The 27,212-nt window shown below is 47.9% G+C and overlaps 1 protein-coding gene across 1 annotated transcript; it reads right to left on the reverse strand.

Annotated features, from left to right (window-relative positions):
* Positions 1-1,359: 1,359 nt before the first annotated feature.
* Positions 1,360-26,166, reverse strand: LOC147611109 (protein CHLORORESPIRATORY REDUCTION 6, chloroplastic-like). The gene is made up of 4 exons (XM_086785772.1): positions 25,930-26,166; positions 3,374-3,505; positions 2,975-3,207; positions 1,360-2,116 (listed from the first exon to the last, which is right to left on the reverse strand). The coding sequence occupies exons 1-4, from the start codon at positions 26,147-26,149 to the stop codon at positions 1,925-1,927; spliced, it is 777 nt and encodes a 258-aa protein (XP_086641898.1). The 5' UTR covers positions 26,150-26,166; the 3' UTR covers positions 1,360-1,924.
* Between the last annotated feature and the right edge of the window lie 1,046 nt (positions 26,167-27,212).

Genomic DNA, 27,212 nt, shown 5'->3' on the forward strand with positions numbered 1-27,212 from the left:
ATGAGCATGTGATTGTTGGCCCTACCTCCCATCCTAATCTTGAAAGCATATGGGGATGGTCAAAGCTCACACTAATCATATGGAAAGCCAAGCAAAGCAATGAAAACAAAAAGAAAAGAAAATGGAACGGCAAGCTCAAAACACAAGCTAAAAAAGCTTGATAGAGACATTCTTGAATCTTCATCGACAAGGCGGAAGCCATTCTTCGCCCTAGTTCTTGTCAACATAAGTGCAGATAGAAACTTAATGTCCCGCGAAACATGGGAAATGGAAAGCCTAGGCAAACCTAAACTCCAAAAGACAATTGATTATGCATTCCTTTAATGGTCATTTTTCACACTGCCTCGACGTGTCAAATATCTCTGCAATATTGGAAATAATCCCTTGGAAGACAATTTATGTCATGAACACAAGTGAAATGAGTAAGCACGTGATCCTATGAGCAAGACTTGGATAGCTTGTCATAAATGCAACATTGATTGGAGTAATCACACCTAGGAATTGTGCTTACCTTCTCGAAAGATGGCAGTGGTGTTGATGTGCCATGCATGAAGACACCAACCGTCTAAGCTCCTATGGAACCAATTGTTGCCCAGGTAGCTTAAGTAAAAGAGGTCGAGCCAATGCTTGCAAAAAAATCACCAAAACTTGATCACTTTGGCTCAAACAGAGTTACTACAAAAAGACACAAACCCTATATCCAGATGGGAAGATGCAGAATCCCTTTTCAAAGAAAACAATAACTAAAGATGGGTGACCAAGAAAAACCTCAAATTCCCGCCTATCCAAGTTTTGGGTACCAAAGTCACAAATGCACATTCTCTCGGCCATAGGGAAATGGAACCCCTTGGCAGTTCAGCCAAAAAAAAAGCCTCTCTTCGGCAATCATCAACAGGGAAGTCAAGTGCATGGAGACCAATGTTGATGTGTACCCTAAACCGACCTCATGGACTATTCCTTAGTCCTAGACTACATGCTAATATGCAGTAAGTTCCCCTACCTCATTTATATAAGCCCCTAGCATCTATTAATAACCCCACCCTCTTATGGGATACTTAACTCTCCCATATATTGAAAGCCCATCCCCTATCACTCCTAGTAAGCATGTGGCACCAAGACACTCGAGTAGTGGACAATTCTCTTAGAAGTTCATTTTCCTACAAGTAAGTTACGACCTTATTTATACTTTTGCTAGACAAACTAGCTTTCTTTTGACTTTATGTTGAAGCACATGTCACTTACAATACTGTGCTGTCTCCATTTCAATCATCCTAAAGATAAGAACTACATTAAGTATAGTGATTAGAGATGTTAAAGCATGTTACATAACTAGATGAATTGGAGGAGTCCTGAAAGTTCTGATCAGGAATAAATATGTATTCATTTTTTGTTACAAATACGTGTATGCTTGTATCTACACACTTCATTCAAAATTACCATGAGGAACACAGTACTTAAAACTCATGAATACATGTTTCATCTCATATGCCCATTGATTAATCGAGATGAAACTTGAAATTATGAATCCAATGACCTTTGAGTCAGTATATTTACGTATGGATAGGGAACGAAATATTCAGTACAGTATGGAACAGGGGATTCAGCACGAGGACCATATGAGTTTCAGCACACATGCAGCCATTTCTCCTCGTTACTTTCAAGCATGACCAGATATCTGAGCATCCTAACATGTTCAGGCTATACCTTGCTTTACAGACTAGCTAGCTTTACATAAGCATGACCTTGATGATAAAAAATCCTCATGCAAGATATGGTCCATCCCCGTATAGAATTTATCCTGATTTTTTCTTTGAGATGTACAAGGGTCCAAACTCTCACCATATCAAGGAACTTGGCTGCAATGTTGGTCACATGAGGTGAGACCTTTAAACACCTACCTCATTGGATGGTTTATAACAGCCTTTTAATATGTCTCCAAAAGCTTGAAAAAATCACCATCAACTTTAAATCCCAGTACTTGTAACATGTCATTGACCTTGGCATCAGCTTTAGCCACCTTCCGAGATTCTAGCCACGGATAAATGAAGAACAATTTCTTCATTGCAAACAATTCCAGCCCCTCTGGATTGAACACAATACCCAATCTTCTGCTAATCTGTCACAAGAATATCACGTATTTTTACCCAAACATAATCTATTATGTAATGACTCATCATTGTACCCATGTAGCAAGCATGTATACGGACAACATATGTATTTATGTATGTAAAGATGGATGGATGCATGGATATGGATGACATTTGTATGTTTGTATGTATGTATGTATGTATGTATAGATGGATGCATGTATGTATGTAATGTTCATATGTTTGTATGTATATATGTATAGATGGATGGATGGATGAATGCATGTATATGTGTATAATTGGATGCATTTATGTACATTGTACGTATTTACGATGGATGCATGCATGCATCCATGTATGCATTGATGCATGCATCCCTGTATGTGTGAACAAAAGAGCAAGTGGAGCCGGATCATTGCTGTTTTATTGAAATGTTTTTCGCATCATTTTCCAGATAGAAAGTGGAACCGGATCCAAGAAAACAGTAAACCAGCTTGGAAGCATGTTTTCTGCTGCAGCTCCGGATTGGTCCTGTCATTTGGTTCCCATCTTTTGGTGGACAAGCATCCCGGTCTTTTTCTTTTGGACCAGCAAATGGATATCAAGGCTTATTAGTTTCTAGAAGCTCCCTCTCTTCCAATCACAGGGCCTCTTTATCGGATCTCATTGGTTCACTGTGAGTTCTTGCTGCTCAGTTGGATATGCTTATGAACTAATGAAGTCTTCATATGACTTTATAATGTATACATTGTAGATAATCTTTATGGCCCTGGGCCTCCCGTGCTTCTGTAACTTTGCTCATGCCTAATATAATATATTATTGTTCTCTTAAAAAAGAAAAGAAAATATGCTTCCAAATTTCCACTTCAAGAGTTTTCAACACAAACCTGGTGCGGCACCAACATGGCAGCATACCGAGCAAGTTCTCCTGCTCGCCAATCTAACACAACTGGGAGCCAAGGGTATGCAGCATCAAGTCGAACAAACCACAACCTTACATCAGACATTTCTGAAAGCTCACGAATATCATACGGGTCTTCCCGCTCATAGTTTATGACAAACCCAACCGTCCGTTCCAGTAGCTCTTTTGGATCTTGCAGGGGTGCAGTTGCATTGTCACCTGCAAGTCAATGGCAGACCTGCAATGAGAACCAAACAAGACCTCAATCCCTAACATCTAGACAACATGCCATAACTTGTCAACACCTCACTCAAAGAAGAAAATATAATCAAGGGCTCTATCAAACATGCCATATTTGTACACATCTAGGGATAATATTTCTCACCTATTTGATGTACATAGCCCCTAAGAACTTCATGGGCAGGTGACAGGTCCAACCGTTTGATTATGTCATTATTGATGACTATGTCAATGCGGCCTTCTGTGGGAGGAGGCGGTGGCATTACCTCCGGACTAACTGCAACAGAAAAAAAACACAGCAGTCAGTTGCACAATGCAACAGCAAGAAAGTGAGTACCATTTTGCCGAAGGATCAGCCCCAACCAACTAAAAAAGCCAATAATCAGCATGGACAATATGGCTTTGACAGGCAAGCTGGTGAGCTCTCCACCCTTGGGCTCCATTAAGCCTGAGGCTAGACTGTGGCACCATGCCCACCATTGGATCCCATTACACCTGTGCCCACCAGTCCCCCGAGTCTTGAATAGGTTAAGCCAAGGCCTGATCTACATCCTTGTCCAGTCACAAATCTACAAATGAGCCTACTATTCACTCATGTAAATTATCCCCGGATTTTCCCTACATCAAGGTCAACCTTATACTAGGATTAGTGTATTGTATTAAATTCTTAGCTGCCCTTATACAAGGCCATCCTTATGCATGGACCTAGCCTCATCCTATGCCAGCTCAATTATGTAAGGCTACTCGTCAGGTGCGAATGTTAACAAAGGTGATTAACAGAATGAAAGACTTAACAAAAATACACTACAAAACAATGAACTACAAGTACTACTAAACTTCTATTATACCTTGATCAAACACTCTATATACAAGCCTGTTCAGTGACTCAAGGCTGAGAAGTGAAGAGAAAACCTAATCCCTCTCAAGAACAGATCTCCTTCACAACACAAGTTGCATGAAAACCTGTGTACAAGAAAATGCTGGCTGAAGATGGAACAAAACCTTGATCCTGAAGCTTAGGGTGATACAGGCTCAAATGTGCACCTCTCCAATTGCAAGAATGAGGACTGAGGGAAGAAGTAGGCTATTAACAGGTGTTCAATATTTTTATAGAGCAAACTTATTTGCAGTCAGTTTGTCCTTTTTTCATTTATAAAAAGACCCCCTTTAGATTCGTTTTTGGACAAGTCACTAGTGCACCACCTAGGGTGCTCAACTCAAGTCGTGCAAGTCTCACATTGTCTAGTTGTGGATAGACAATTGTCCGGTGTCCTGTCCCAGTCAACCCCCGCAATTGTCTCGTGCGTAAGATAAAATCCAGTTGCGTGTGAACCCATTTGTCTGCAGTACTAACAGCAACCCGATTAGGTAGGAAGTGTGTAGGCTTGTTTAGAGGGCTGTGGACAGCCCCATAGGCAACCATACAGGCACCCAGAACAGCCAGCCAAGTGGGGAAGGGCAGGGCGCCCATGAGCAGCCTTTTTGGGGCCACAACCAGCACCAGGCCCAAATCGGCCAGGTTGGCCCAGTAGGCCTAATTGACCACCCTTGGGGAGGGGGGAGGTGTGGCCCACTTCATGAAGCTGTTATTGATGCTCCGGAGGTCCATTAAGCTGAAGGAGCAAGTTGACATGCTTGTGGATGGCTTGAAGCCATCCTTGCACAAGTTAAAATTCTTGGAGTCTCTTGGAAGAAGTTCACATGGCAACAGTTCTCAAGACTTGAGAAGGTCCCAAGGTCGGGATACAACACCAGTGCTAGAAGGATGAGGAAATTATCAAGGAAGAAAGTGTTAAGGCCATGAAGGGTAAGGATAGTCTACTCGAGGAGTGTTGAAGCAATAACTCCCTTAGGAAGAGTTCCAACTTTCAAGGCAAGCGATTGGAAGTGCAATGTTTCAAGAGGGCCCCTATCACGTGTATCACTGCTCACCCATGTGAGTGTGCCACATGGATATGCCCCGCACTATGCCTAGAAGGCACTTGTTGCAAGTAGGAAGCATGTCTACATGGACTCACATGGGTGGTGACAGCCATGTGGACATGCTCCTTTACTTTGCCTAGAAGGCGGCTGCAAGTAGGAAGCATGCCCTTGTGGCACTCACATGGGTGATGCTGTCAGTATATGCAGCGGAGATGATGACAAAATCTGAGAACACAAGAGCAAGTGCAGTGCAGAAAAAATACAGCAATGGAGAGAGAGAGAGAGAGAGAGGCGTGTAACTCTGCTCTAAATACACAAGAAAATCCCAAAGTCAAGATACAAAGGAGTGGGGGCCATGGGGCAGTATGAGCCAGTAAAAGAAAGGAAGAACCAGAATTTAGGAACCTCAGGTGTAGCATCTGTGGTTGACTTGGAGCAGGACAAACTGGGATCATGGAGGGGTGATGCAGTCGGCTGGCTGCCAGAAGTGTGTCGGCTGCAGGACAGGTGGTGTCGGCTGCCCATAGACATGGTCGGCTGAACCAGCAAATAAGGGCAGCAGCAGGCGCAAGGAGGAGGACCAATTTAATAAGCATTTAAGGCATTATGACTGGCCGACCAGCAGTCGGCCAGTTCCCCATGTATTCCAAGGGCTATAAATAGGCCCCTTGCTCATTGTTTTAATCATTCACTCCCTCTAGGGGTTTGAGTCATTAGGGGTCCCATAGGGGACAGATTTTTGGTGAGTTACCACCTTTTATGTAAGGCAGCCCATGGCTGCAGATTTAGGTACCTTTTTGTACCATAACAATATACTGAATTTCCAGCACTTCTCTCTCTCTACTCTCTCTCTATATCTGCGTTTTGCATCAGATGTCTTCCAAGAGTGTTTAGGGCTGAAAGAAGACTCCTAGAGCTTCCGCGTGTTACATTGGTATCAGAGCATCAGGCTCAGCAAAGCTAAACACTGATTCAGTCCCAGATGATGGTGTACAGGTCCAAGGTACAGGAAAGTACACGGATTCGAAGCCCAAGGCAAGAACACAGATCGGGAAGAACTCCCAAGAGGTTTGTTGGTGGTGTTCCACAGTGCCAGATGGGGATGGCAGTTCCGTGAGCTAGATAGGTTCTCAGGCAACGGTCCCAAGGGAGGTTGATCCTCCAAGGGTGATGTGAGAGTGCCAGACTCAGTTCCAGGAATGAAGACCAAGACGGTGTTCAGAGTCAGGGCAAGAACGGATTGTGGACTAGAGGAAACCAGATGCATAGATCTTCGTCAGAGACAGAGTGGTTTGGCGAACAGGCCGGGTTTTCAGAGAAAAAAAAGGGTTGCCAGGGATGGAGGATGACAGAGGGACTTCGGGACAGGATTGGGATGATGACAGTCATCCAAGAGCAGGTTGGAATCCCGTCATCAAGTTTAGCAGAGGGGGATGTCATGTGCATCATAGATGCCATGGACATTCTCAGGGCTAGATCCAGAAGAAGCAGCCAGATAAAGAGTATGAGCCAGTAAAAGAAAGGAAGAACCAGAATTTAGGAACCTCAGGTGTAGCATTTGTGGTTGACTTGGCGCAGGACAAACTGGGATCATGGAAGGGTGATGCAGTCGGCTGGCTGCCAGAAGTGTGTCGGCTGCAGGACAGGTGGTGTCGGCTGCCCATAGACATGGTCGGCTGAACCAGCAAATAAGGGCAGCAGCAGGCGCAAGGAGGAGGACCAATTTAATAAGCATTTAAGGCATTATGGCTGGCCGACCAGCAGTCGGCCAGTTCCCCATGTATTCCAAGGGCTATAAATAGGCCCCTTGCTTATTGTTTTAATCATTCACTCCCTCTAGGGGTTTGAGTCATTAGGGGTCCCATAGGGGACAGATTTTTGGTGTGTTACCACCTTTTATGTAAGGCAGCCCATGGCTGCAGATTTAGGTACCTTTTTGTACCATAACAATATACCGAATTTCCAGCACTTCTCTCTCTCTACTCTCTCTCTATATCTGCGTTTTGCATCAGATGTCTTCCAAGAGTGTTTAGGGCTGAAAGAAGACTCCCAGAGCTTCCACGTGTTACACCCATATATCCAGTCGGCCAGTGGTAGAGGCAGCCGACAGCCTCACGACTGAGTCTCCTCCAGTCAGCCAGCCAAAAAAAGGTCCACGACCTGAACAAAACCAGTCGGCCAGCTCCAATAAATGGACACATGCACACGTGTGATAGTCCGCCTGCTCCTGGATCATCCTGCCAGCATAGGGCAGCCACCCACACCATGGAAAAATAGGGAAAAATGGGGAAAAAATATGGAGTGGGGAAAAATGAGAAAACACCTAATACGGGCGGGCACACCCACAACAGAGGCCCTGGTGTATATGGATAGACAGGAGATGACTTCTAACACCCCCTCTCAGCTCCTCGCTGTGGAACCAACCCTAGGGAGCTAGGGTGCCGCCGGAGCATAGCCTGAGGTAGAGACTTCGTGAAGAGGTCCACCACACTGTCCTCCGTCGAACAGAACTCTAGCAAGATGTCATCAGCAATGATCCTTTCACGAACAAAATGCCTCTAGATGACCGTGGGTTCCTCCAATGGAAACCTAATCTCACCAAGTAACCTCTGCAACCTCACCACCTCAGAAGCAGCACCACAAGCAGCCTGGTACTCTGCCTTTGTTGACGACAAGGCAATAGATGGCTGCCTCTTACTGCTCCATCAAACTGCTCCTGTAGCCGAGGGTAAAACTATATCCTAAAGTAGATCTCCTCGTGTCTGGATCTCCTCCCCAATCTGAGCCACTCCAACCTTGGAGTCTGACTCCATCCATCCATCCATCAATCCCCCTCATGCTGTAGAAACCACAAGATACGCAATCCTGCCTCCCAAAGAGTCATCTGCAAACATGAGCTCAACAACCTCATCAGGAAGCTCCCGTCCAATCTGGTATACATCAACCAAATCAATGAACCATTCTGCTTCCGAGTCAAGGAGGCATCATACTGCTCACAAGGATCAACACCTATTACGTTGGGATGCCAAGTCCTGGAAACCTGCTGAAGACCACTCAAGGCCTTCGGAAACCTATAAACCACCCCCTCTGAATCCGGAACCACAAAGCTTGGAGAATGTGAAACATCCACCTCCTTCTGCAAGTAATCAACTGTCACCTACTTGGCTTTCCAGGAGGTCCCCGTGGAAAGAACTCCCTCATCTACAGGAGTTTCTTTGTCCCGAATACTACGAGACATCAGAGCATAAGTTACCTGTAAAGTTTCCTCTGACTGCATCCTGCCAACATAGGGCAGCCACCCACACCATGGAAAAATAGGAAAAAATGGGAAAAAAATATGGAGAGTGGGGAAAAATGAGAAAACACCTAATACGAGCGGGCACACCCACAACAGAGGCCCTGGTGTATATGTATAGACAGGAGATGACTTCTAACAAATGCATGTTACATCTCCACCGAGCACATACTTTGCCTAGAAGGCGACTGCAAGTAGGAAGCATGCCCTTGTGGCAATCACATGGGTGATGCATGTTACATCTCCACCGAGCACATTACAAAACATTGTCTGACTAACATGAAGGAGCAATTTGAGGAGGGAGGCTGAGCTATCTCATCCACTACACCCTCATGGGCTGCATCATCATACTTGAGATCAAAAGGATGATTATTGATGAGATAGTCTAGGCTCTCTTCATTTCTTGAGTTAGTCACACACCAGGATTAGAGGATTGCGTTAGGCTGACATGTATTAATGGAAGACTTTGTTAAGAGCTGGGTGAGTGACCCAGATAACCATGCACTAGACTATGTCAAGCTTTTGCATGAATTGGGAGAGGAGTGTCACATGCACCTAGCACTATGGTGCTATGTGACACACTCGCTCAACATTATATGTAACGTCATCCAAAATTAATACCTTTTTAGGATTATTTGTCCTATGCCGCAGCCCCATTGTGAGCCCCAACCCGGGTATATTCTTAGGGTATTCAGTATCTTGGGTTGGAAGCCTTTTGGGGTTGTCGATTAATTTGTGCTCAGAACTAGTTTTGAGAGAATCGGACTCATAGAGGAGACGTATCGAGCAATCTTGGAGATAATGGACCTTCTTTGAGCTGAGAAATGGACCTCTATGAGTATGTCAATGGTGTGAGTATTGGCCTGCTATGCTATTCGACATCAGTAGCACAAAGGATGTGATCACTGAGCAACATAGTCACCAGAAACGTTTCCGGGTTTTTGACGTTTCAAGGTTTTTGAGGTTTTGGGACAAAACATTTCATCTTTCAGTTAAGAAACGCGAAGGTTTCGTAGTTTTTTCTATATAAATACAATAAAATGTTTTAGAACTTGTAGTTTGTAGAATTATTTGTAGGACTACCTAGTGTGAGCTAGGCACTTAAAATATGGCAAAAGCTTAGGCAATTGTGGTCACAATTGGGCAATTGGGGAGTTGTGGAATTGTGATTCGTGAGAAATTGAGCAATTGTGAGAAATTGGGGATTTATGAGAAATTGGGCAATTGTGAGAAATTGGGGATTTATGAGAAATTGGGTAATTGAGAATTTAGGGAATTGGAAATATTGGGGAATTTGTGAGAAATTGGAGGAGAGAGAAGAAGAAGGACGACGACGACGAGGAGAAGAGGTGACTGTAGATCGCATATGCGAGAGAGAGAGAGAGAGAGAGAGAGAGAGACCAACATTTTAAAAAAAACACTTAGACAATTTTTAAAAAAAAGACAAAAAATAAATAAATTTAGAAACGAAAAAAAAAATCCTCGTTTTTGAAACGTGTTTCTAGCGTTTGAGGGTTTCTCAGCCCAGAAACGCGTTTCTATGAGACTATGAATAATGACATGCAGGCCACTCGTTATTCCTGCTTCACACTTACATCGGTACATAGGACACTAGAAGGGTTTGGCACTAGCATGATCACTAGCATTAAGTATGAGGCCCGTAGCACCACACTGGCCATACATAGCACAAAATTTATGCGCGACTTTATTGTCACTCTTCTTGTAGAGGCAAACATAATACTAGGTATTCAATAGTTTCACGATGTCATGTGCATCCCACACTTGGATGTCATGGACACAACTGAACAGGAAAAGTGCAAGACCTTGTGGTCGAACACCTCGCCCCTTGTGAGCCCTTGTCCAGGGACAACTCAACAAATGTGCCACCACAAGTCTGGCCATCACGCACACAACACCTCACCAAATTCCGAAATCCAGTTTGGCTACACAAGAAGTTCTTTGACGAGTATCCGGCAGTGTTGACGGACTACCTCGCGGCCATGGAACTCTAGTCAACAAGCTAAACAAGAGAGCATGTCACATTATCATGCACTTGGATGCCGTGGACATACTACACCAACTCAAGTGCAAGGCCCTAAGGCGAGACACCACACATTTTTGTGAGCCCTTGTCCACGGACAACTCATCAATGTATCGCCAGGGGGTAGTAAGGGTCAGCATGTACACGTCAATGTCATGCCATCTCGCACACCATTGTAACCCTCTTGTATGATGTAATTCGTCATGTCATCCCAGGCACTTATTAGGCCACAATCCAAATGATCGTCGCCATGTCAGAAGTCAAATGCGTTGTCCCGAGACCCAGTGTGTCCAAACTTTTATTTATATATACCCAAGAACATGCCCAAATTCACCTTATAAGAAAGTACAATTTATAACCTCATCATAGTCACCCACAAGACAAAAAAGTTATAAACCATCAACTCCATCATGCATAGGATGGACTAGATACTACATCCCCACTAATGTCATCAGTGCCCAATAGTGGGTGTGAGCTTCGTATCAATATATGCTCCCACACACACACACACCCCATGCACACACACGGCCTTTGGGGATAGGGATTGAGGTAAATGCCCAAACCTACAAGGATTCAGTGTCCAAATTTGCTAGGCACCCCCCCCCCCTCCCCCCTATCAACAGGCAGCCTAGTCGTACATAGAACCAACCTTGGTGAGTGCAATCATGCCTCCTATTCAGCCTAGAACACAATCCACGCTAAGTCCACACAGGTTCAGTTCATACTTCAAGGATCACCATTGATCATAGCATTGTACTTCAACCGTTCATACTTCAAGGATCACCATTGATCATAGCATTGTACTTCAATACATATCTAGCACTACAACCAAATATGCCACAATGTAGGGGCCCTTAAGTGGCTTAGTTGGGACCCAATTGGGTGTTCTATGTCATTTTGTCCTCTCTCATCTCTTCAACTAAAGTTGATTGCATGGTATCTTTCATCCTTGACTTTGCATGGATTAGATTGACCCTCCACGCTCCAATTGACCTAAGGTTTGACCTCGGTGTTCAGAGAGGAATTCGGTAGCTTCAAGACTAGGTTGTAGGGGGGGAAAGTTGGTCATTCCACCTATGATCATGCTTTATGTGGGATGTGCGCTGGTGGTATGGGACGCCACAATGTATTCTCATGTAGAATCTCTGGAGGCTTCGCGGGTTTCTTACCCGGGACACTCTATGCTTTGGCATAGTTAACCTTTGGTAACTGTGAGGAGCAATGCTGGTCTATGAGTGACAACAAGATAAGGAACTTCTCAGTGATCTGAGCATTGGCATGTCACTGAAGAGTGACAAGTTATATGATTCACCATACACTCTCTCGTGATGGCCAAACGATATTGATGCATGAGGCAGTCTCAAAATTGTCAATGAGAGAGATAAGAAGTTTGGAACTTCTCGGTCTTAGACTGAATGTCTAGACCAGTTGTTGACAGTTAGACTATATACCTAGATGAATCCAAGAACGTGCCCAAATTCACCTTACAAGAAAGTGCAATTTATAACCTCATGGTAGTCATCCACAAGACAATAAACCATCAACTCCATCATGCATCGTATGGACTAGATACTATGACATCCCCACTAGACTATTTGATACTCCAAGGTGGACACTTTCCACGGGGTAATTTTCACTCCAAGATTTTGGAGTCATATGGACTTTCCACCTATTCAATGGGATGTAAACCATGTACATATTCAAGGTGGAACATGTTATAACCATTGTCCTTCAAGATCTCTATCAATGGGATTGCGTAGACTTTTGGTAATCTTAAGTTCATTCCAATTTGGTAGGGTGAAAAGTAGCTAGAAACCTTATGTTGTCTTTAGGTTGTTCAAAGCCATGGGACATTAAAAAAATTGATGGGGAGTTCTATGCTTATCCTAAAGTAGACGTGAATATCTACTGGTTATGTGTGAAAACACAATCTCCATTTCAGTCTTAGATGAGGATTGGACATGGGAGACCTTGTGATTGGAATATTGTACTAGAAGTACATGGCACTAAAGACTTGTATTGTGCATTAAGTCGACTAGTGTTTGCCAACAACTAATGCAGGATGCCATTTGGTATGACATTTAAGTTGTGTTGCGGGTCTTATTGTGGATCTACGCTAAGACTCCTATGGTAGAGCTTCTTGCACTTCGACTGAATGTCCTATTGGGATTCAGCTCTTGGATGAGAATTGGATTGACAGTAAGCAATTGGATCTTTGTAGCAGGGTCTACAAGGAGTCTTATACTATTTTGGATAAGAGACAATAGACTTCACTCGATGCTATGTACAAATGCCCAGATCCAGGGATTTGCGGCTTGTCTCCTTATGCATTCACAAGGATGTGAATTGGACAGAAGAAGAGAAGTATGTTGTGTCCCAACAAGACTAGGGTGTAACACGCGGAAGCTCTGGGAGTCTTCTTTCAGCCCTAAACACTCCTAGCAACATGCTGATGCAAAAACGCAGATATAGAGAGAGAGTAGAGAGAGAGAGAGAGAGAGAGAGATGTGCTGGAATTTCAGTATATTTCATATAGTATAAAAAGGGTACTCTAGTTCTACAGCCAAAGGCTGCCTTATAAAAGGTGAACATCACCAAAATCTAGCCTAGTACTTGATCCACTCCATAGGGGAGGGAATGATTCTAATAATGAGCACACTCTTCCTTTTATAGTAGTCTTGGACACTTTGGTGTACTGGCCGACTACTGGTCGGCCAGTCTTATATGCTTTAAATGCCCCTTTTCAGCGCTGCCCGACTGGTGGTTTTCTTCGATCCTTAGTCGCCACTGCCGCCTTGTCCTCTGGAGCGCTTGCAGCCGCCTTGCCCCCTCTGGTACAGCCGACATGGGTTTTCCCCTTGCTCATCATGCGCCGGCTCCTACCTTCCTCTGGTTCAGCCGACCAGTGCTGGTTCAGCCAACCCCATGTCCTAGCTCCTAACGCATGGTCATGAAGCTCCTCCAGGCCTTGCTTTGAATCCACCTTTGTCCTCTTGTGCTCCTAGCTAGTTCATAGTCTTTATCTGGCTGCCTTTTCTGGATCAGCGTCTGAGACGGTACATGGCATTGATCATGCACATGACATAGGGTCAGGGCTAGGGACATGGATTAACCCAGGTTAGGATTAGACCTTAGTTGGGGCATGGGGACTTGTGGGTTCACACATCAACTAAAGGTGCTAGCGGGATGAGGTCCAAATTGGTTAAGAACTTATAAAGCTTATAAATAAAGAAGAAAAGCTTATAAATAAAGCAAAAAAGCTTTAAAATAAAGCAAGGGCCAATAATAGCTAGGTTATTACGATAATATAGCTCGCTGAAGCCTCCCGCCTCCACCCTGCACTGCGCGCCTGCACGCCCCCCCCTTTTCTCTGTCGCCGGTTCGCCCCCCTCCTCTCCGCCGTTTCGCCTCTTCACCCCCCGCCTGCCTTCGCTCCCCTCTCCACGCTGTTGCGCCTCCCCCCTCCTCGCTATTTCGTCCCTTTCCTCTCCTCGCCGTTTCGCATCTTCACCCCCCGCCTGCCTGCTGCTGCGCCTCCTCCCCATTTCGTCCCCCCCCCCCCGCCTAGCCGCCTTTTTGTTTTTTCGCCCACTCTTTGCCTGTTCGCCTGTTCGCCCTCTTTCCTCCTGTTCGCGCCAGCGCCCCGCCTCCCCTCCCTTTCGGTTTTTTTTTTTTTTTTTTTTTTGGCCGTCCCCCCCCAGGGCCTCTCCTTCGTTTTCCCCCTTTCCCTCCTATTTCGTGCTGCTGGTCACCCCCAGGGGGTTTTGTTTTTTCTTCATTTTCATCCGGTCTTCCGCCTCTTTGGGTGCAGCCCGCTTCTTGCAGGTTTTCCGCATTCGCCTCGCCTTCGCCTGAGCTTCAGACTCTGATGGAGACTCCTCCCGCCTCGCCTCAGAGGGACTCACCCGCAGCCCCCTCGCCCGCCCCCGAGGACATCCCCATCAGGCTTTCTCTTTCGCCGGAAGAGGAAGCGAGCCTCACTGCAGAGGTGGAACGCCTCCAGGCTCATTCCACCATCTGCCGTATAGTCGGCACTCGCCCCAGCAGAGGGGAGATCAGGGATCTTCTTCAGGCTCGCCTCCTTGCAGATGTGGGCAAGATCCTAGATGTACAGCTCCTGGGCCGGGGCCATTATCAGATCGAGTTCGAGGCCGCCCAGAGCGTTGCCAAGGTCCTTGCCATGAGTCCTCTGGACATCAGGGGTGCTCGGGCTTTCTTCAGACCTTGGCAGCATGGATTTGACCCAGCAGCGGCGGAGCAGGGAGAGCGCCTCTTCCATATTACAGTTTGTTTCCCTGGTCTCCGCCGGGAGTATCTTCCGCTCCTCTCCAGGCTCGGAGCATTGGTGGGCTCGGTACTAGATACGGGCCCCTCAGCAGCTTCAGTGGTGGCCAGAGCAGCTGGGCTACCTTCGGTCAGAGTGTTGGTGTCTGACATCTCCTCCCTTCCTAAGGTCATTCAGCTACCTAGGATAGGGGGGGGGTGGATAGATCAGAGAGTGGAGTTCTCGGGGCTCCCGAACCAGTGCTTCATTTGCAGGCAGGTCGGTCATCTGGCCAAGGCCTGCCCTCGCAGGAGACCTCGACCCTCACCACCGCCGCAGGCTACTGATGGCCCGCCCACAGATTCGGCTCGGCAGGCTGCCTCAGGGACACCTGCTCAGGCCATAGAGACCTCGGAGTGGCAGCCTGGACAGGGGCGCCGCCGAGGGAGACAGCCACAGCAGCACACACAGAGACCGCTGCAGCAACAGCCACAGTCTCAGCCTCACTGGGTTCCCGTGAGGAACAGCTTTGCTCCCCTTCAGGAGGAGACCCCTGCAGCGACCGAGGACCAGGAGATGCCAGCTCCCCCTTCTTCACCCCCCCCACCCCCGTCCCCTCCCACCGACTCGTTTCCACCTTCGCCTCCTCCCGCCCCCGCTCCGGTTTCGGCAGCGGCTCCCTCTCCACCTCCCTCGCCTCCCCCTCCTCCCCCTCCGCCCGCCTCACCTTCCCGGGAGACCCTGGCTGTTCCCTGGCGCTCACCTGCAGTCCGGAGAGCGCTGAGCTCTGATCTCGCTCGAGCATCACAGAGGAGACCTATGCCGATTAGGGCCTCACGGATTTCATCTATCCGCAGTCGGCTGAGTCGCCTTGGCATTAGACAGCGCTCGGAGGCCTTTGATTATACCTTTACACGGCTTTTTGGAGCAGAGGGCCCCCATGAGCCAGCACCCATTCGAGTTCATGTAGTGATACCTCCGGCCCGCGGGGAGGAGGCACTAGACTCAGCGGTGGCCTTCTCGTTCCCTCTATGTGGACCTTGTGATCGGGAGTGGACTCTAGAGCTCGCTCTCAGCACTTTGAAGACTCAAGCAGGTGAGTTTTCTCACCACATGAGCGATCTGGAGGTGACTGATGTGATAGGCCGACTTTGGGAGTTGGCTCATTTCTTCTTGGATCCTGGGAGTGTGGATACCTCAGGGATTCGGCATTTGGTCGTGCGCATAGTGGCAGACTTGGCACGCGACCGTGGATATGTGAGTATACACGAGGTTTCTCTGTCAGAGCAGGAGGCAGTCGCCATGGGCCACAGCCACTGGCGCCTGATCCGGGATTCTTGCAGTACACCGGGTGGGCAGATTCGCAGCCGTTCGGATGGGGACTACTCTCCATCCAAGCCGCTTGCGAAGGCCCGCCGTACGGCTGAGACAGCATCCTCCTCAGCAGGGCATCCATGAGGATCATCTCATGGAATGTACAGGGCCTTGGCGGAGCACACTTTATACGCTATCGAGGTTGCTTGAGGCAGGAGCTTCAGAGATGCCTGGTTGGTGGCAGCATTGACATTTTGATGATGCAGGAGCACCATTTGGGAGAGAGCAGGATCCGGAGATATGGTTCGGTGATGCCTGGTAGATGGGACACTTTTTGGTCTGCAGGGTTTGGTCCTTTGGGTGGACAGGGAGGAGTATGCATGGTTATTGCAGATGTATGGCGGCAGGCCATTGTGGATCGAGGGATCATTGTGCCTGGTAGAGCACAGTATGTCATTCTGAGGATGCATGATGAGCTATTGGGTGTGCTCAACATCTATGCGCCCAATCATGCTAGTGCCAGAGCAGAGTTCTGGACTCAGGTTACAGATGCATTGCCAGAGGCCGCACATTGGTGTGTTGGGGGAGACTTCAACATGCTTGAGGACCCGGCAGATAGGGTGGGAGGCAGTCATGTTACAGTGCACGGCACGGAGCTTGCAGCTTGGGACCGGTTTTGCATGTCACTGAGGATCACTGATGCATGGCAGCATGGGGCTTTCTCCCGGTCTCAGGACAGTCTTAGTTTCTCTCGGTCGGATCGCCGGCAGGGAGGGACTAATCTATCTCGGATTGATCGCTTTTATGTGGGCGATTGGTTAGGGGAGCGAGGGGGCTCCGTCGGCATTCTTGCTGGCACCTCATTTTCAGATCATGCGCCAGTTATATTGACATTGGAGGAGGGGACACGGGAGCCCAGCTTGCAGTTGAGGATCCCAGAGAGGGTACTTGCAGATCCCAGTCTCGCTGAGGACATTGAGAGGATCTGGCATGATAGTCAGTGCTCTGACCAGGATGCAGCGGGCCAGTGTGCCCAGGGACTCATTGATCTTAGCTCTTTTCTACACGCTGCAGCTTTGACACGACTGGGAGAGATTCGCGAGCGGGAGCAACGGCTGAGACGCAGCCTTGCTTCGCTACAGCGCCTTCAGGAGCAGCAGCCTGCATGTGAGTGGGTGGCGTCCCAGCTGAGCCAGGCACGCCAGGAGGTTAGAGAGGTAGAGGAGCAGAGACATGAGTTTTACTATCGTCGTCAGGCCTCTCAGTGGACGCAGCTTGGTGATAGAGTGACTGGGGAGTTTTTTGAGATCACTGGACCCCGTCATGCGCGAGCAGGAGTTCGCCAGCTTGGTAGACCGGATGGATCGATAGCTACTGAGCTCGGGGAGATCAGAGCCATTGCCACTGCTTTTTATAGTGACCTGCTTTCAGCGGAGCCAGCCACTGAGGATCGAGATGTGTGCAGACAGACTGTGTGGGCCCATGTGCAGAGGAGGGTCACAGACCATATGCGCACAGTTCTAGGTGCGCCTCTGTCAGAGATTGAGCTTGCTGAGGCCTTGAGGGTCCTGCCGCGACATAGTTGCCCAGGGGAGGACGGACTGACGCCGGCCTTTTTTATGCGCTATTGGGACCTTTTGGGGCCAGGCCTCCGCAGGGGCTTTCAGCATGTTTTGGACACTGGGGTGATGCCGCAGAGCTTTTCAGAGGGCTTGATCTATCTTATCCCCAAGGGGGAGGGAGTATCGGATGACATTCGGCATTGGAGGCCTATTACGATCCTCAATACTGTCTACAAGGTCTTAGCAAAGGCCTTGAGTTTGAGGATCCAGCCCTTCCTGGGGGAGTTGATTCATGCTACTCAGACAGGATTTGTCAAGGAGCGCAGTATCCTTGACAACATCTTTACTTTCTGGGAGGCGACGGCCCGAGCTAGGTTTCTTGGCGAGGACTTGGTCGTGATGCTTCTCGATTTTGAGAAGGCATACGATAGAGTTGATTGGGGATTCTTAGAGGGCACTATGCTACGCCTAGGCTTTGAGCCAGGATGGATCAGAGGGGTGGCAGCTTTGTATTCCACAGCTCGCAGCCAGGTGCTGATTGCAGGAGGTCGGGGGCCGAGTTTTGAGCTGACCAGATCAGTCCGTCAGGGGTGTCCTCTCGCCCCTTTCCTTTTTCTCTTCTTTGCGGAGGCTATGAGTATGTATTTGACGGCAGAGGAGGTTGGTTTGAGAGGACTTCAGCTCCCAGTCCGGGGGGAGGATTTGCTTGATGCTGAGTTTGCAGACGACACGGGCTTATTTTTGCATGGCCAAGAGGCCAATCTTATTCGGGCAGAGCAGTCGCTTCAGGTCTTTAGTGCAGCTTCGGGAGCATTGATCAATTGGCGCAAGACAGTGGCCTTTTGGATCAGTAGTGCTCCCACTCCGGCATGGAGCCCGGACCCCGGTTTTAGATGGATTCCTCCAGGCACAGCAGTGCGGTATTTGGGATGCCAGATTGGCCTAGATTTGTCACCTGAGCAGCAGATTGCCCCGCTTCTTCTGAGCATTCGGAAGAAGCTATTGTATTGGAGTACAGCTCGACTATCCTTGGCTGGGAGGGTGGTGGTGGCAAATCAGGTGCTGTTAGCGACTATGTGGTACATTACGTCTTGCTGGATTTTCTCGAGCTCTTGCATCAGCCAGGTACAGAGGCTGATCAGGAACTTTCTGTGGTCTGGGCGGGACGGTCAGCCAGCTCGGGCAAAGGTTGCATGGGCAGTTATTACACTTCCGCTGGCTCAGGGCGGTTTGGGCATTATAGATCCAGTCGATCAGAGTAGAGCCTTATTGGGGAAGCTTATTGTTCGGGGGTTGCTTCCAGGCGCTGAGCCTTGGAAAGAGCTCCTCTTGCAGCGACTGCAGGCCCGGGCGCCTCCTGCAGGGGGTACTTGGGCACCAGAGATTCGCTGGATCTTCATAGAGATGAGGAGGACAGGCCTCAGTAGAGGATGGGAGGACAGATTTGCTCTGAGTATCCTGAGAGCTTGGGAGCTGCTGAGACCGGGGCTCTCCCAGCGGCCTCCTTCTTGTGTTGAGGAGCGGGCCAGGCAGCCGCTCATCTGGAGCCCAGCGGTTCGTACAGAGCAGGGTCATATGCTGGGTTCTCGGCCTCGTCTAGCCTGGGGACCTTTAGCGGCAGGCCCAGCTCGTAGTTTTGGAGACTGGCAGGCTTTCTGCAGTCTACCAGAGGAGACCCAGGTGGAGAGGCTGAGTCACTTCAGAGGGGGGTTGATTATGCGGGATGATATTCAGGAGGCACTTACAGAGGAGTGGTTCACACCTCTCGAGCCAGTGGCCCCACGGTGGATGGGAGCCTTTACACAGTTGGAGATCCTGATTGCTGTCAGAGCTAGCACTGAGGATGGCAGATGCCTCTATTATGAGATTCAGGATGAGGGCAGACTCCAGAGAGTGGAGGTGGAGTCGCCTTTGGTTGCAGAGTGCACCTTTCAGAGGATTCGGGTAGTGGCTGCCGCTTCTCGGAAGTGGCATATTGACCCCGACCCTGCTGACGTGCTCCCGGATTGGCGCATATGGGCATACGCAGCGCGCCCCTTGGCCCGGCTACAGTGGGACCCCGGGGAGTACGAGTGGCATGATCCTTATGCATCCCTTGAGGCCACAGAGATCACCTTTTTCCAGTATACTGTTCGGCTGGGACGACATATTTTGATGGCGAGGAGGACGGTTTCTCCAGCGGCAGCGGGGCATTGGCGATTGCAGGGACTATCACAGGAGTTCCTGGAGGATTTCTGGGCTCGGCTCTGGGCTAGTCGACAGGCCCGCAGGATCTCGGCTTTTCAGTGGCTGGTCGCCCACAGGGGCTCAGCAGTTGGCACTTGGCTTGTTTACAGCGGTCTTCCGGCGGCCTGCGTCCGATGCGGCCACCCTATGGAGACACAGAGACATTGCCTTTGGGACTGCCCTCAGGCACAGCAGATTTGGCTGCGGATGCTGCGTATTCTGGCCCCCCTCTCTCTAGAGGGTATGTTTACGTGGGGTGCCGCTGCTTGGTCGACTTCGTCAGGGCCTGCTATGGGCTATGAGATGGAGCAGGGCAGTCAGGCCATCAGATTTATTAGGGGCCAGCCTCGCCTGGTTCCGGCACCGGATTTCTCGTCCGCCAGCTGGACACAGGAGAGGGATTTACGATGGGAGCTCCTCAGCAGCCTCACCATCTGGTTCACCTGGAGGGCCCGGTGCTTTACGGCCTTTGAGGGGAGATTAGAGCCACCAGCAGAGACTGTTCGGGGGATTTGGCAGGAGTTGATCCACACCCTGCGAGGACAGTACGACCGCATCCGGGGAGACTCGGATGAGGCGATCTTACGGCGCCAGGCCTTTCACACCACTTGGCGCTGCGGCCCGTTCTACACCCTACACACGGGATCCCCCCGTTGGCACTACAGGCCACCTGTTTGGCTCTTCCCCCCCCCTATTGTATGATTTAGCCGCTCAGTTCTTTAGACTGATGCTTGTATTTTGCAGCACCTAGGGAGAGTCTCCCGGGCTGCCATGATGTATTCACTGCTCTTCTCTCTTTTAGGAGCAGGAGAGATCTCTTTTGTAGCCCTACGGGCGTTTTTTACATAACTAATGAAAGGATCTTTTCTCGGAAAAAAAAAAATAGCTAGGTTATTACTATGTAAGTGACCTTGGGGGCACTTATGAGTCATTGAGGTATCCAAGCGGTAGACACGAAGGCTACCAGGGGCATGCAAGACCTCGTGGCCATGGAGCTGCAAGGTGGGTGGTTTGGCCTAGTGCTATGGGACACTAGGTTGGGGCCATCGGTGCCAAGCAAGCTCGTGGCAATCAAATCTCGAGCTCGGAGGTGGCTCAAGGCACTAAACCTACGGTTGGGTGGTGAGTCACTATCACGGTCATGCAACGAGTACGATGTCGGATCTATTAAACCTCGTTAGGGTTTCGGTTCTAGGTCAGATGATCTTTGGACGTGGTCTATGGAGACCTTAGAGAGGGGCTAGTGTGCATCTACAGACAGATGCCCTGATAATAGAAGGGACCCTTATATGTGGATTTTCTCCCTCCCTCCAATTAGTCAGCTTATCCACCTGCTGTAGGAGTCCCTAGATACCCGGCCCCTAGAAAGACCTTGACCAAATGTAAAATGTTGGTGCTGCTTAGCTAGATTTGTTTTGTGAGCAATATGTGTTTAATTGGTTCTTCATGGTTTTTCCAAGGAGGTCTCTACAATAATGATGGGTCATAGAAGTCTCTAAATGTTTGAGCCCCTAGCCAGACCTTGACCAATGATTGTCAAAGTACCCTCTCAACGGCAGCACACACCACCCTAGGGCACTGAGCAATGTCGGCTGGACTCCCATCTCCCAACCGTTGCTCCCCCCAAAAACCTGGATGGAGAGGAGATGTCTATGACAAGGTGCCACCACACCTTATATATGGCTCTTTGACTTCCCATGCTCTTGCATATGGGATAATCCACCACAACTTCCAGTCATGCGATAACCTCAGAGTAGCTACGAGAATTGCCACCTCCAACACCCTCCTTCAATTCGAGCACCTCCATCAAACAGAGGTTAGGACCGCCCATGTCATGTGCAGACACATGTACATGCTAATCTCTGGGCTAATCCGGGAGGCAACATGATAAAGACTCACTAGAACCAAATATTTTGGAGCATGGAGTGCAAGTTTAGGCAAGGGATGGATGGACTGGGATGGACTCAGGGGTCTGTCAACTGCATGGAGAACAAGTTATAGCTATGTCAGCTACATCAGACAGGTCAAGGTTGGCATTTATTATGATTGTGTCCATGCGGCTGGCCAACCAGCAGTCAGTCAAATCTCTAGCTGTCCAAGGCCTATAAAAGGCACGTTTGCTCATTTTTTTACTCATTCAACTCCTTGTTGAGTTGGGTCTAGACATAGACTAGGGTTAGGGTTTGTTTACCTTTTCCAGAAGGCAGCCATGGGGATTATGTACCTTTTTGTACCATATGAAATACTGAATTTCCAGCTATCTCTCTCTCTCTACTCCCTTCTATCTGCATTTTTTGCATCAGCATGTTCTAGATGGTGTTTAGGGCTGAAAGAAGTATCTTAGAGCTTCCGCATGTAACATTGGTATTAGAGCACCAGGCTCAACAAGGCTAAACACTAATTCAGTCCCATATAAAGGTGTACAGGTCCAAGGTACAGGAAAGTGCATGAGTAAGAGGCCCAAGGCAAGGAACACAAGATAGGGAAGAGCTCCCACGAGGTTGGTTGGTGAAGTTTCACAAAGCCCAAAGGGGATGGCAGTCCTGTGAGCCAGGAAAGGCTTTCGGGCAATGGTTCCAAGGGAGGATGATCCTCCAAGGGGTGGAGTAAGAGTGTCAGACTCATTTCTCAGGAATGAAGACCAAGACAATGTTCAGAGACAGGGCAGGAACAGAATAGAGACTGGATGAAACAAATGCATAGATCTTCTTTAGAGTTAGAGTGGATTTGGAGACCGAGCCGGGCATTCAGTGAAAAGGTTGCCATAGTAGGAACGATGACAGAGGGACTCCGGGAATAGAATGAGATGATGGGAGTCATCCAAGAAGCAGATTGGAATCCCGTCATCATGTTTAGCAGAGGGGGAAGTTATGTGCACACACATGTACATACTAATCTCTACGCTAATCCTGGAGGCAACATGATAAAGACTCACTAGAACCAGATATTTTGGAGCATGGAGTGCAAGTTTAGGCAAGGGATGGACTGGAATGGACTCAGGGACCTGTCGACTACATGCAGAACAAGTTATAGCTGTGTCGGCTACATCAGACAGGTCGGGGTTGGCATTTATTATGATTGTGTCCAAGCGGCTGGCCGACCAGCAGTCGGCCAGATCTCTAACTGTCCAAGGCCTATAAAAGGTAGGTTTACTCATTGTTTTACTCATTCAACTCCTTGTTGAGTTGAGTCTAGACATAGACTAGGGTTAGGGTTTGTTTACCTTTTCCAAAAGGCAGCCCATGGCTGCAAGAGATTATGTACCTTTTTGTACCATATGAAATACTGAATTTCCAGCTCTCTCTCTCTCTCTCTCTCTACTCTCCCTTCTGTCTGCGTTTTTTGCATCAGCATGTTCTAGATGGTGTTTAGGGCTGAAAGAAGCATTTCAAAGCTTCCACATGTAACAGCCCAAGACCACACACGTCGAGCTCTGATACCATGTCAGAATCATGGTCCCCATGCACCAGTAAGTGGAGCTATAATCAACCCCTCTCCCGCCCACAAGCCTCCTCTAGTTGGAAGCACGTGGGGGAAACTGCATGTATATTAGAGAACTATACCATCTGGGTCCTCCTGAGCCGGAAGGGCCTTGGGAGCCCTAGAAGTGGTACTAGAATCTGTATCACTGTCGTGTGTGGTGTCTTTGTCCTTTCTCAGAAATGAAGCCTTGTCCTTGGTCTTGTCCTTCTTCTTGGACAAACAATCCTTGGACAAATGTTCTCTCTTCCCGCAAGAGAAACAGCGACTCCGACCTTTCTTCTAAACTAAGGAAAGTGCCTAGTCAGAACTGTTGACTAACACCTTGAACTTAACCTGTGAGACAAGGACGAACTCTTCCTCCAATAGAAGGGAGCTTAGATCATCAAAATTCAACTGAGTGGATGTGACCTGGCACCGCAAAGATCGAGAAATCACATCATAGTCCGAAAAAAGCTTGGTGAGGATAAGTGCAGCCAACTAAGCAAAGGACAAAGCGACACCCATAGCCAGTAACTAGTCATGGATAACCTTGGCCTTCATAAGAAACAACTGCATGGAACTTCCTTCAAGGAATAACAAACCATAGAGCTGCCCTTGCAAGGTAACTGCCCTCATCGACAAATCTCGAGCAAAGAGATCCTCCAATTTAGACCATACCTGATGAGCACTGGTGACAGTTTGCACGGCCAATGAGACCTCCTCTGTGATGGTCCACACAAGCACAGAATGCGCCTTCGAGTCCCGATTTTCCCAGTCTTCTAATTCCGCAACGAATTCATCCTCTTGATCCTGAGTCCACCTCCTAGAGATCTAAGGATGCTCAAGCTTCCTCTAAGTGCCTTGAACAATATCCCACCAATCCTTGTGGATGAACCAGATCCGCATTTGAAGCTTCCAATGGGCATAGTTGGGTCCTTTCAACTTGTCATCCTTGTTCGTACAGGGGGGAGCCATATCCACAGCAATAAGCAACATAGATCTCAACTCTCAAAGACTTCTCTCAAGTGCTTTCCAACGAAGCGAGGCTCCAAAACCAATCAGCCCCCTCTCAAGCCTGAGAGAGGAGGTTGGACAGTAGCAACAAAACAGTCCAAGAAACCACCAAGAACCTCCTACCGGAAGGGCAAGGACTCGTGGAGGAAGAAGGAGATGTACAGCCACTTGTCTGGCAACTCCACATGCAAGAAGCTGACCTCAACTGATGCGGAAAGCGGAAAACAGAAAACGCAGCCAAGAACTCCACAACCTGTCTCTGAAGTGCAAAATGCAGCCTGGAGGGCTGGCGGGCCGGCTGGACCAAAAAACGCAGCAAGGCAAGAAAACGCAGCCACTGAATGGGACTGATCTGCAGCCAGGATGAGCTATGGCAGAAAATGCAAGGCCCAGAAGAGATGGCGGGCAGATTCACAATAGATGGAGCAGCCAAACCTAAGCGAATGATACCATGTCAAAGTCACACAGCAGTAGCACGCACACCACCCTAGGGCACTGAGCAACGTCGACGACTAGGCTCCCATCTGCCAGTAATTGCTCTCCCAAAAACCCGGCTGGAGGAGATATCTATGACAAGGTGCCACCACACCTTATATATGGCTCTTCGACTTCCCATGCTCTTGCATATGGGATAATCCACCACAACTTCTAGTCATGCATAACCCAAGAGTAGCTATGAGAATTGCCACCTCCAACACCCTCCTTCAATTCAAGCACCTCGATCAAATAGAGGTTAGAACCGCCCAAGACCACACAAGTCGAGCTCTGATACCATGTTGGAGAATGTACAAGCGGAAGCATAAACAAGACAAGAGAGAGAGTAGAGAGAGCTTGTGGACAAGATCACCTTTTATATTAGCTTGAAGCTTTACAATGGCATTTGGCCAGCAAGAGAATGTTGAACTTGTGCAAGGGATTGGATGAAATAGTGAGAAATGGGAGGCCTCCTTATATAGTGAGTATGTGCACTTGGCCGACTGCTCTAGAACACGCCGACTAGCTCACGACTCATAAATAGAGGAGAAAATACATAAAATGCCCAATAAATGATACAACCCAAATACATTGAGATGCATAAATTCTAACATACCCATCACTAGTATGGAGACCCCTTGGAAAATAGTGAAGAATGGATTAAACAAATATTGCTCACAAAACAAATCTAGCTACAAGGCACCAGCCATAACATTGAGGGATTAACATTCCTTGAAGTCAAGGCCGTGCCGATGCCAATGTGCTGACCACCTTCTGAGATCAAATCCATTACAAAATACATAAAGGGAAGAGTTGTCCTCACACACAAGACAAACGAAAAATGTCCCCATGTTAAAAAGAAAAGACAATAGCATAGAGTAAAACTTGCCATTGTGCCTCACCCACAGGAGGGACTCATACAAACGTAACAGTACAGAGCTCCATTTTTTCAACACAAACGTAACAGTACAGAGCTCCTTAGGATGCTGTGGCATAGAGCTCTTTCTAATGCATTGAACGCATCTGTTCTAATTACAAAGTGTCTGGCAGGATCCACAGTCAGCAACATGGCCGCAGTAATAACTAAATGCTTATGTTCCTTAAACATACAGATGATGTTAATTACCTTCTTCATCTTCGAGCGATGGGAAGTCGACCTTCTTGTAAGGGTCGTAGATGTGAGCGTGCACAGCTCTCTTGGGCGATGGCAACATCTTGAGCTTGGGGGTGGCTTGGAATGCAAAGGGCGTGGCTGCTGAGGGGGGAGCAGTGGCCACCACACAGGCGGAGAGGGTGAGACACGTGCAGCTACAAGAAACGGGAGTGAACGACAGCACACCCGCCATGGTAGGTCCACTTTGCAGTTTGCACCTTGCAAGTTCACACCATTTTAATTTTAATAGTCTTTTCAAGCCTCTATTATTAATTATTAATAAATTAGAATGTTTAATCCAATAAATTTCAGTAAATATATTTCCTTAGAATGTTTGGCTAGCGGTGTCTGTGGTCTCTCACAAGCAAGCAAAATTTACACAGGACTAGGGACCTGACCTAGCTAGCTTAGTCACCTTTGTATGATTTATTGCTATGATACCTTCTTCTGGGCACTATTCTTGTGGTATTTCTAATTAAGTTTCTTGTGTAAACAAATTCACCTTGACTTGTGTTATGGCCCGTTTCTACCCCTTCAAGAACTCTCTCTCATTCATGCAGGTATTAAAACATACAACGTGGGATTCTTACCTGTGGGTCACATCTCAAAAAATAGTCATTTTGGAGTCTTGGTTGCTTTTGTTTTTGTTGTTTGAGTCTTGTTTGACATTATGTTTAAAGATTAGCTAATTTCGATGGTGATTTGTTTTAGATTTGAGCGCAAGGGGCTTAGATCAATTACTTAGAGCCACAAGAAGTGGTTTAACCAATGTGAGTAAGAGTGATTATCACTCTGAACTAGTGTGATTAGGAGCGATTATCACACTATAGATATAAGCTTTGAGTAATCAAGGGTTATTTCCTTTGATTTTGTTTATGTATTATTGAAATTAGTAGCATAGAGCATCTAAAATCAACATAAATCAACCCAAAAACAACCAATCATTTGTGTAAACACTCATAATAATGCTTTGGAACCTCAAAACACCCCATACAAGTCCTAGAAATCTTCAAAAATCATAAAAACCAAGGCAAAACACCACTCAGGTTGGGGGACATGAGCCCACAATCCCTTGAAAATCAGATGTGAGCCCTAGACATGAGGGAGACTACAGGGATGTGAGACCATAGTTCAAGGCTGTGATGTGAACCTACAAGGATGTGATGTGAGCCTACATGTAGCCTGAGCTTATAGGGATGTGACATGTGAGTCTACCCAGTCGAGACGTGCACCAAGAATCAGACGTGACATGAGCA

This window comes from Cibotium barometz, chromosome 48 (assembly GCF_041138505.1).
Source record: "Cibotium barometz isolate CiBa-2024 chromosome 48, ASM4113850v1, whole genome shotgun sequence".
Taxonomy (NCBI): domain Eukaryota; kingdom Viridiplantae; phylum Streptophyta; class Polypodiopsida; order Cyatheales; family Cibotiaceae; genus Cibotium; species Cibotium barometz.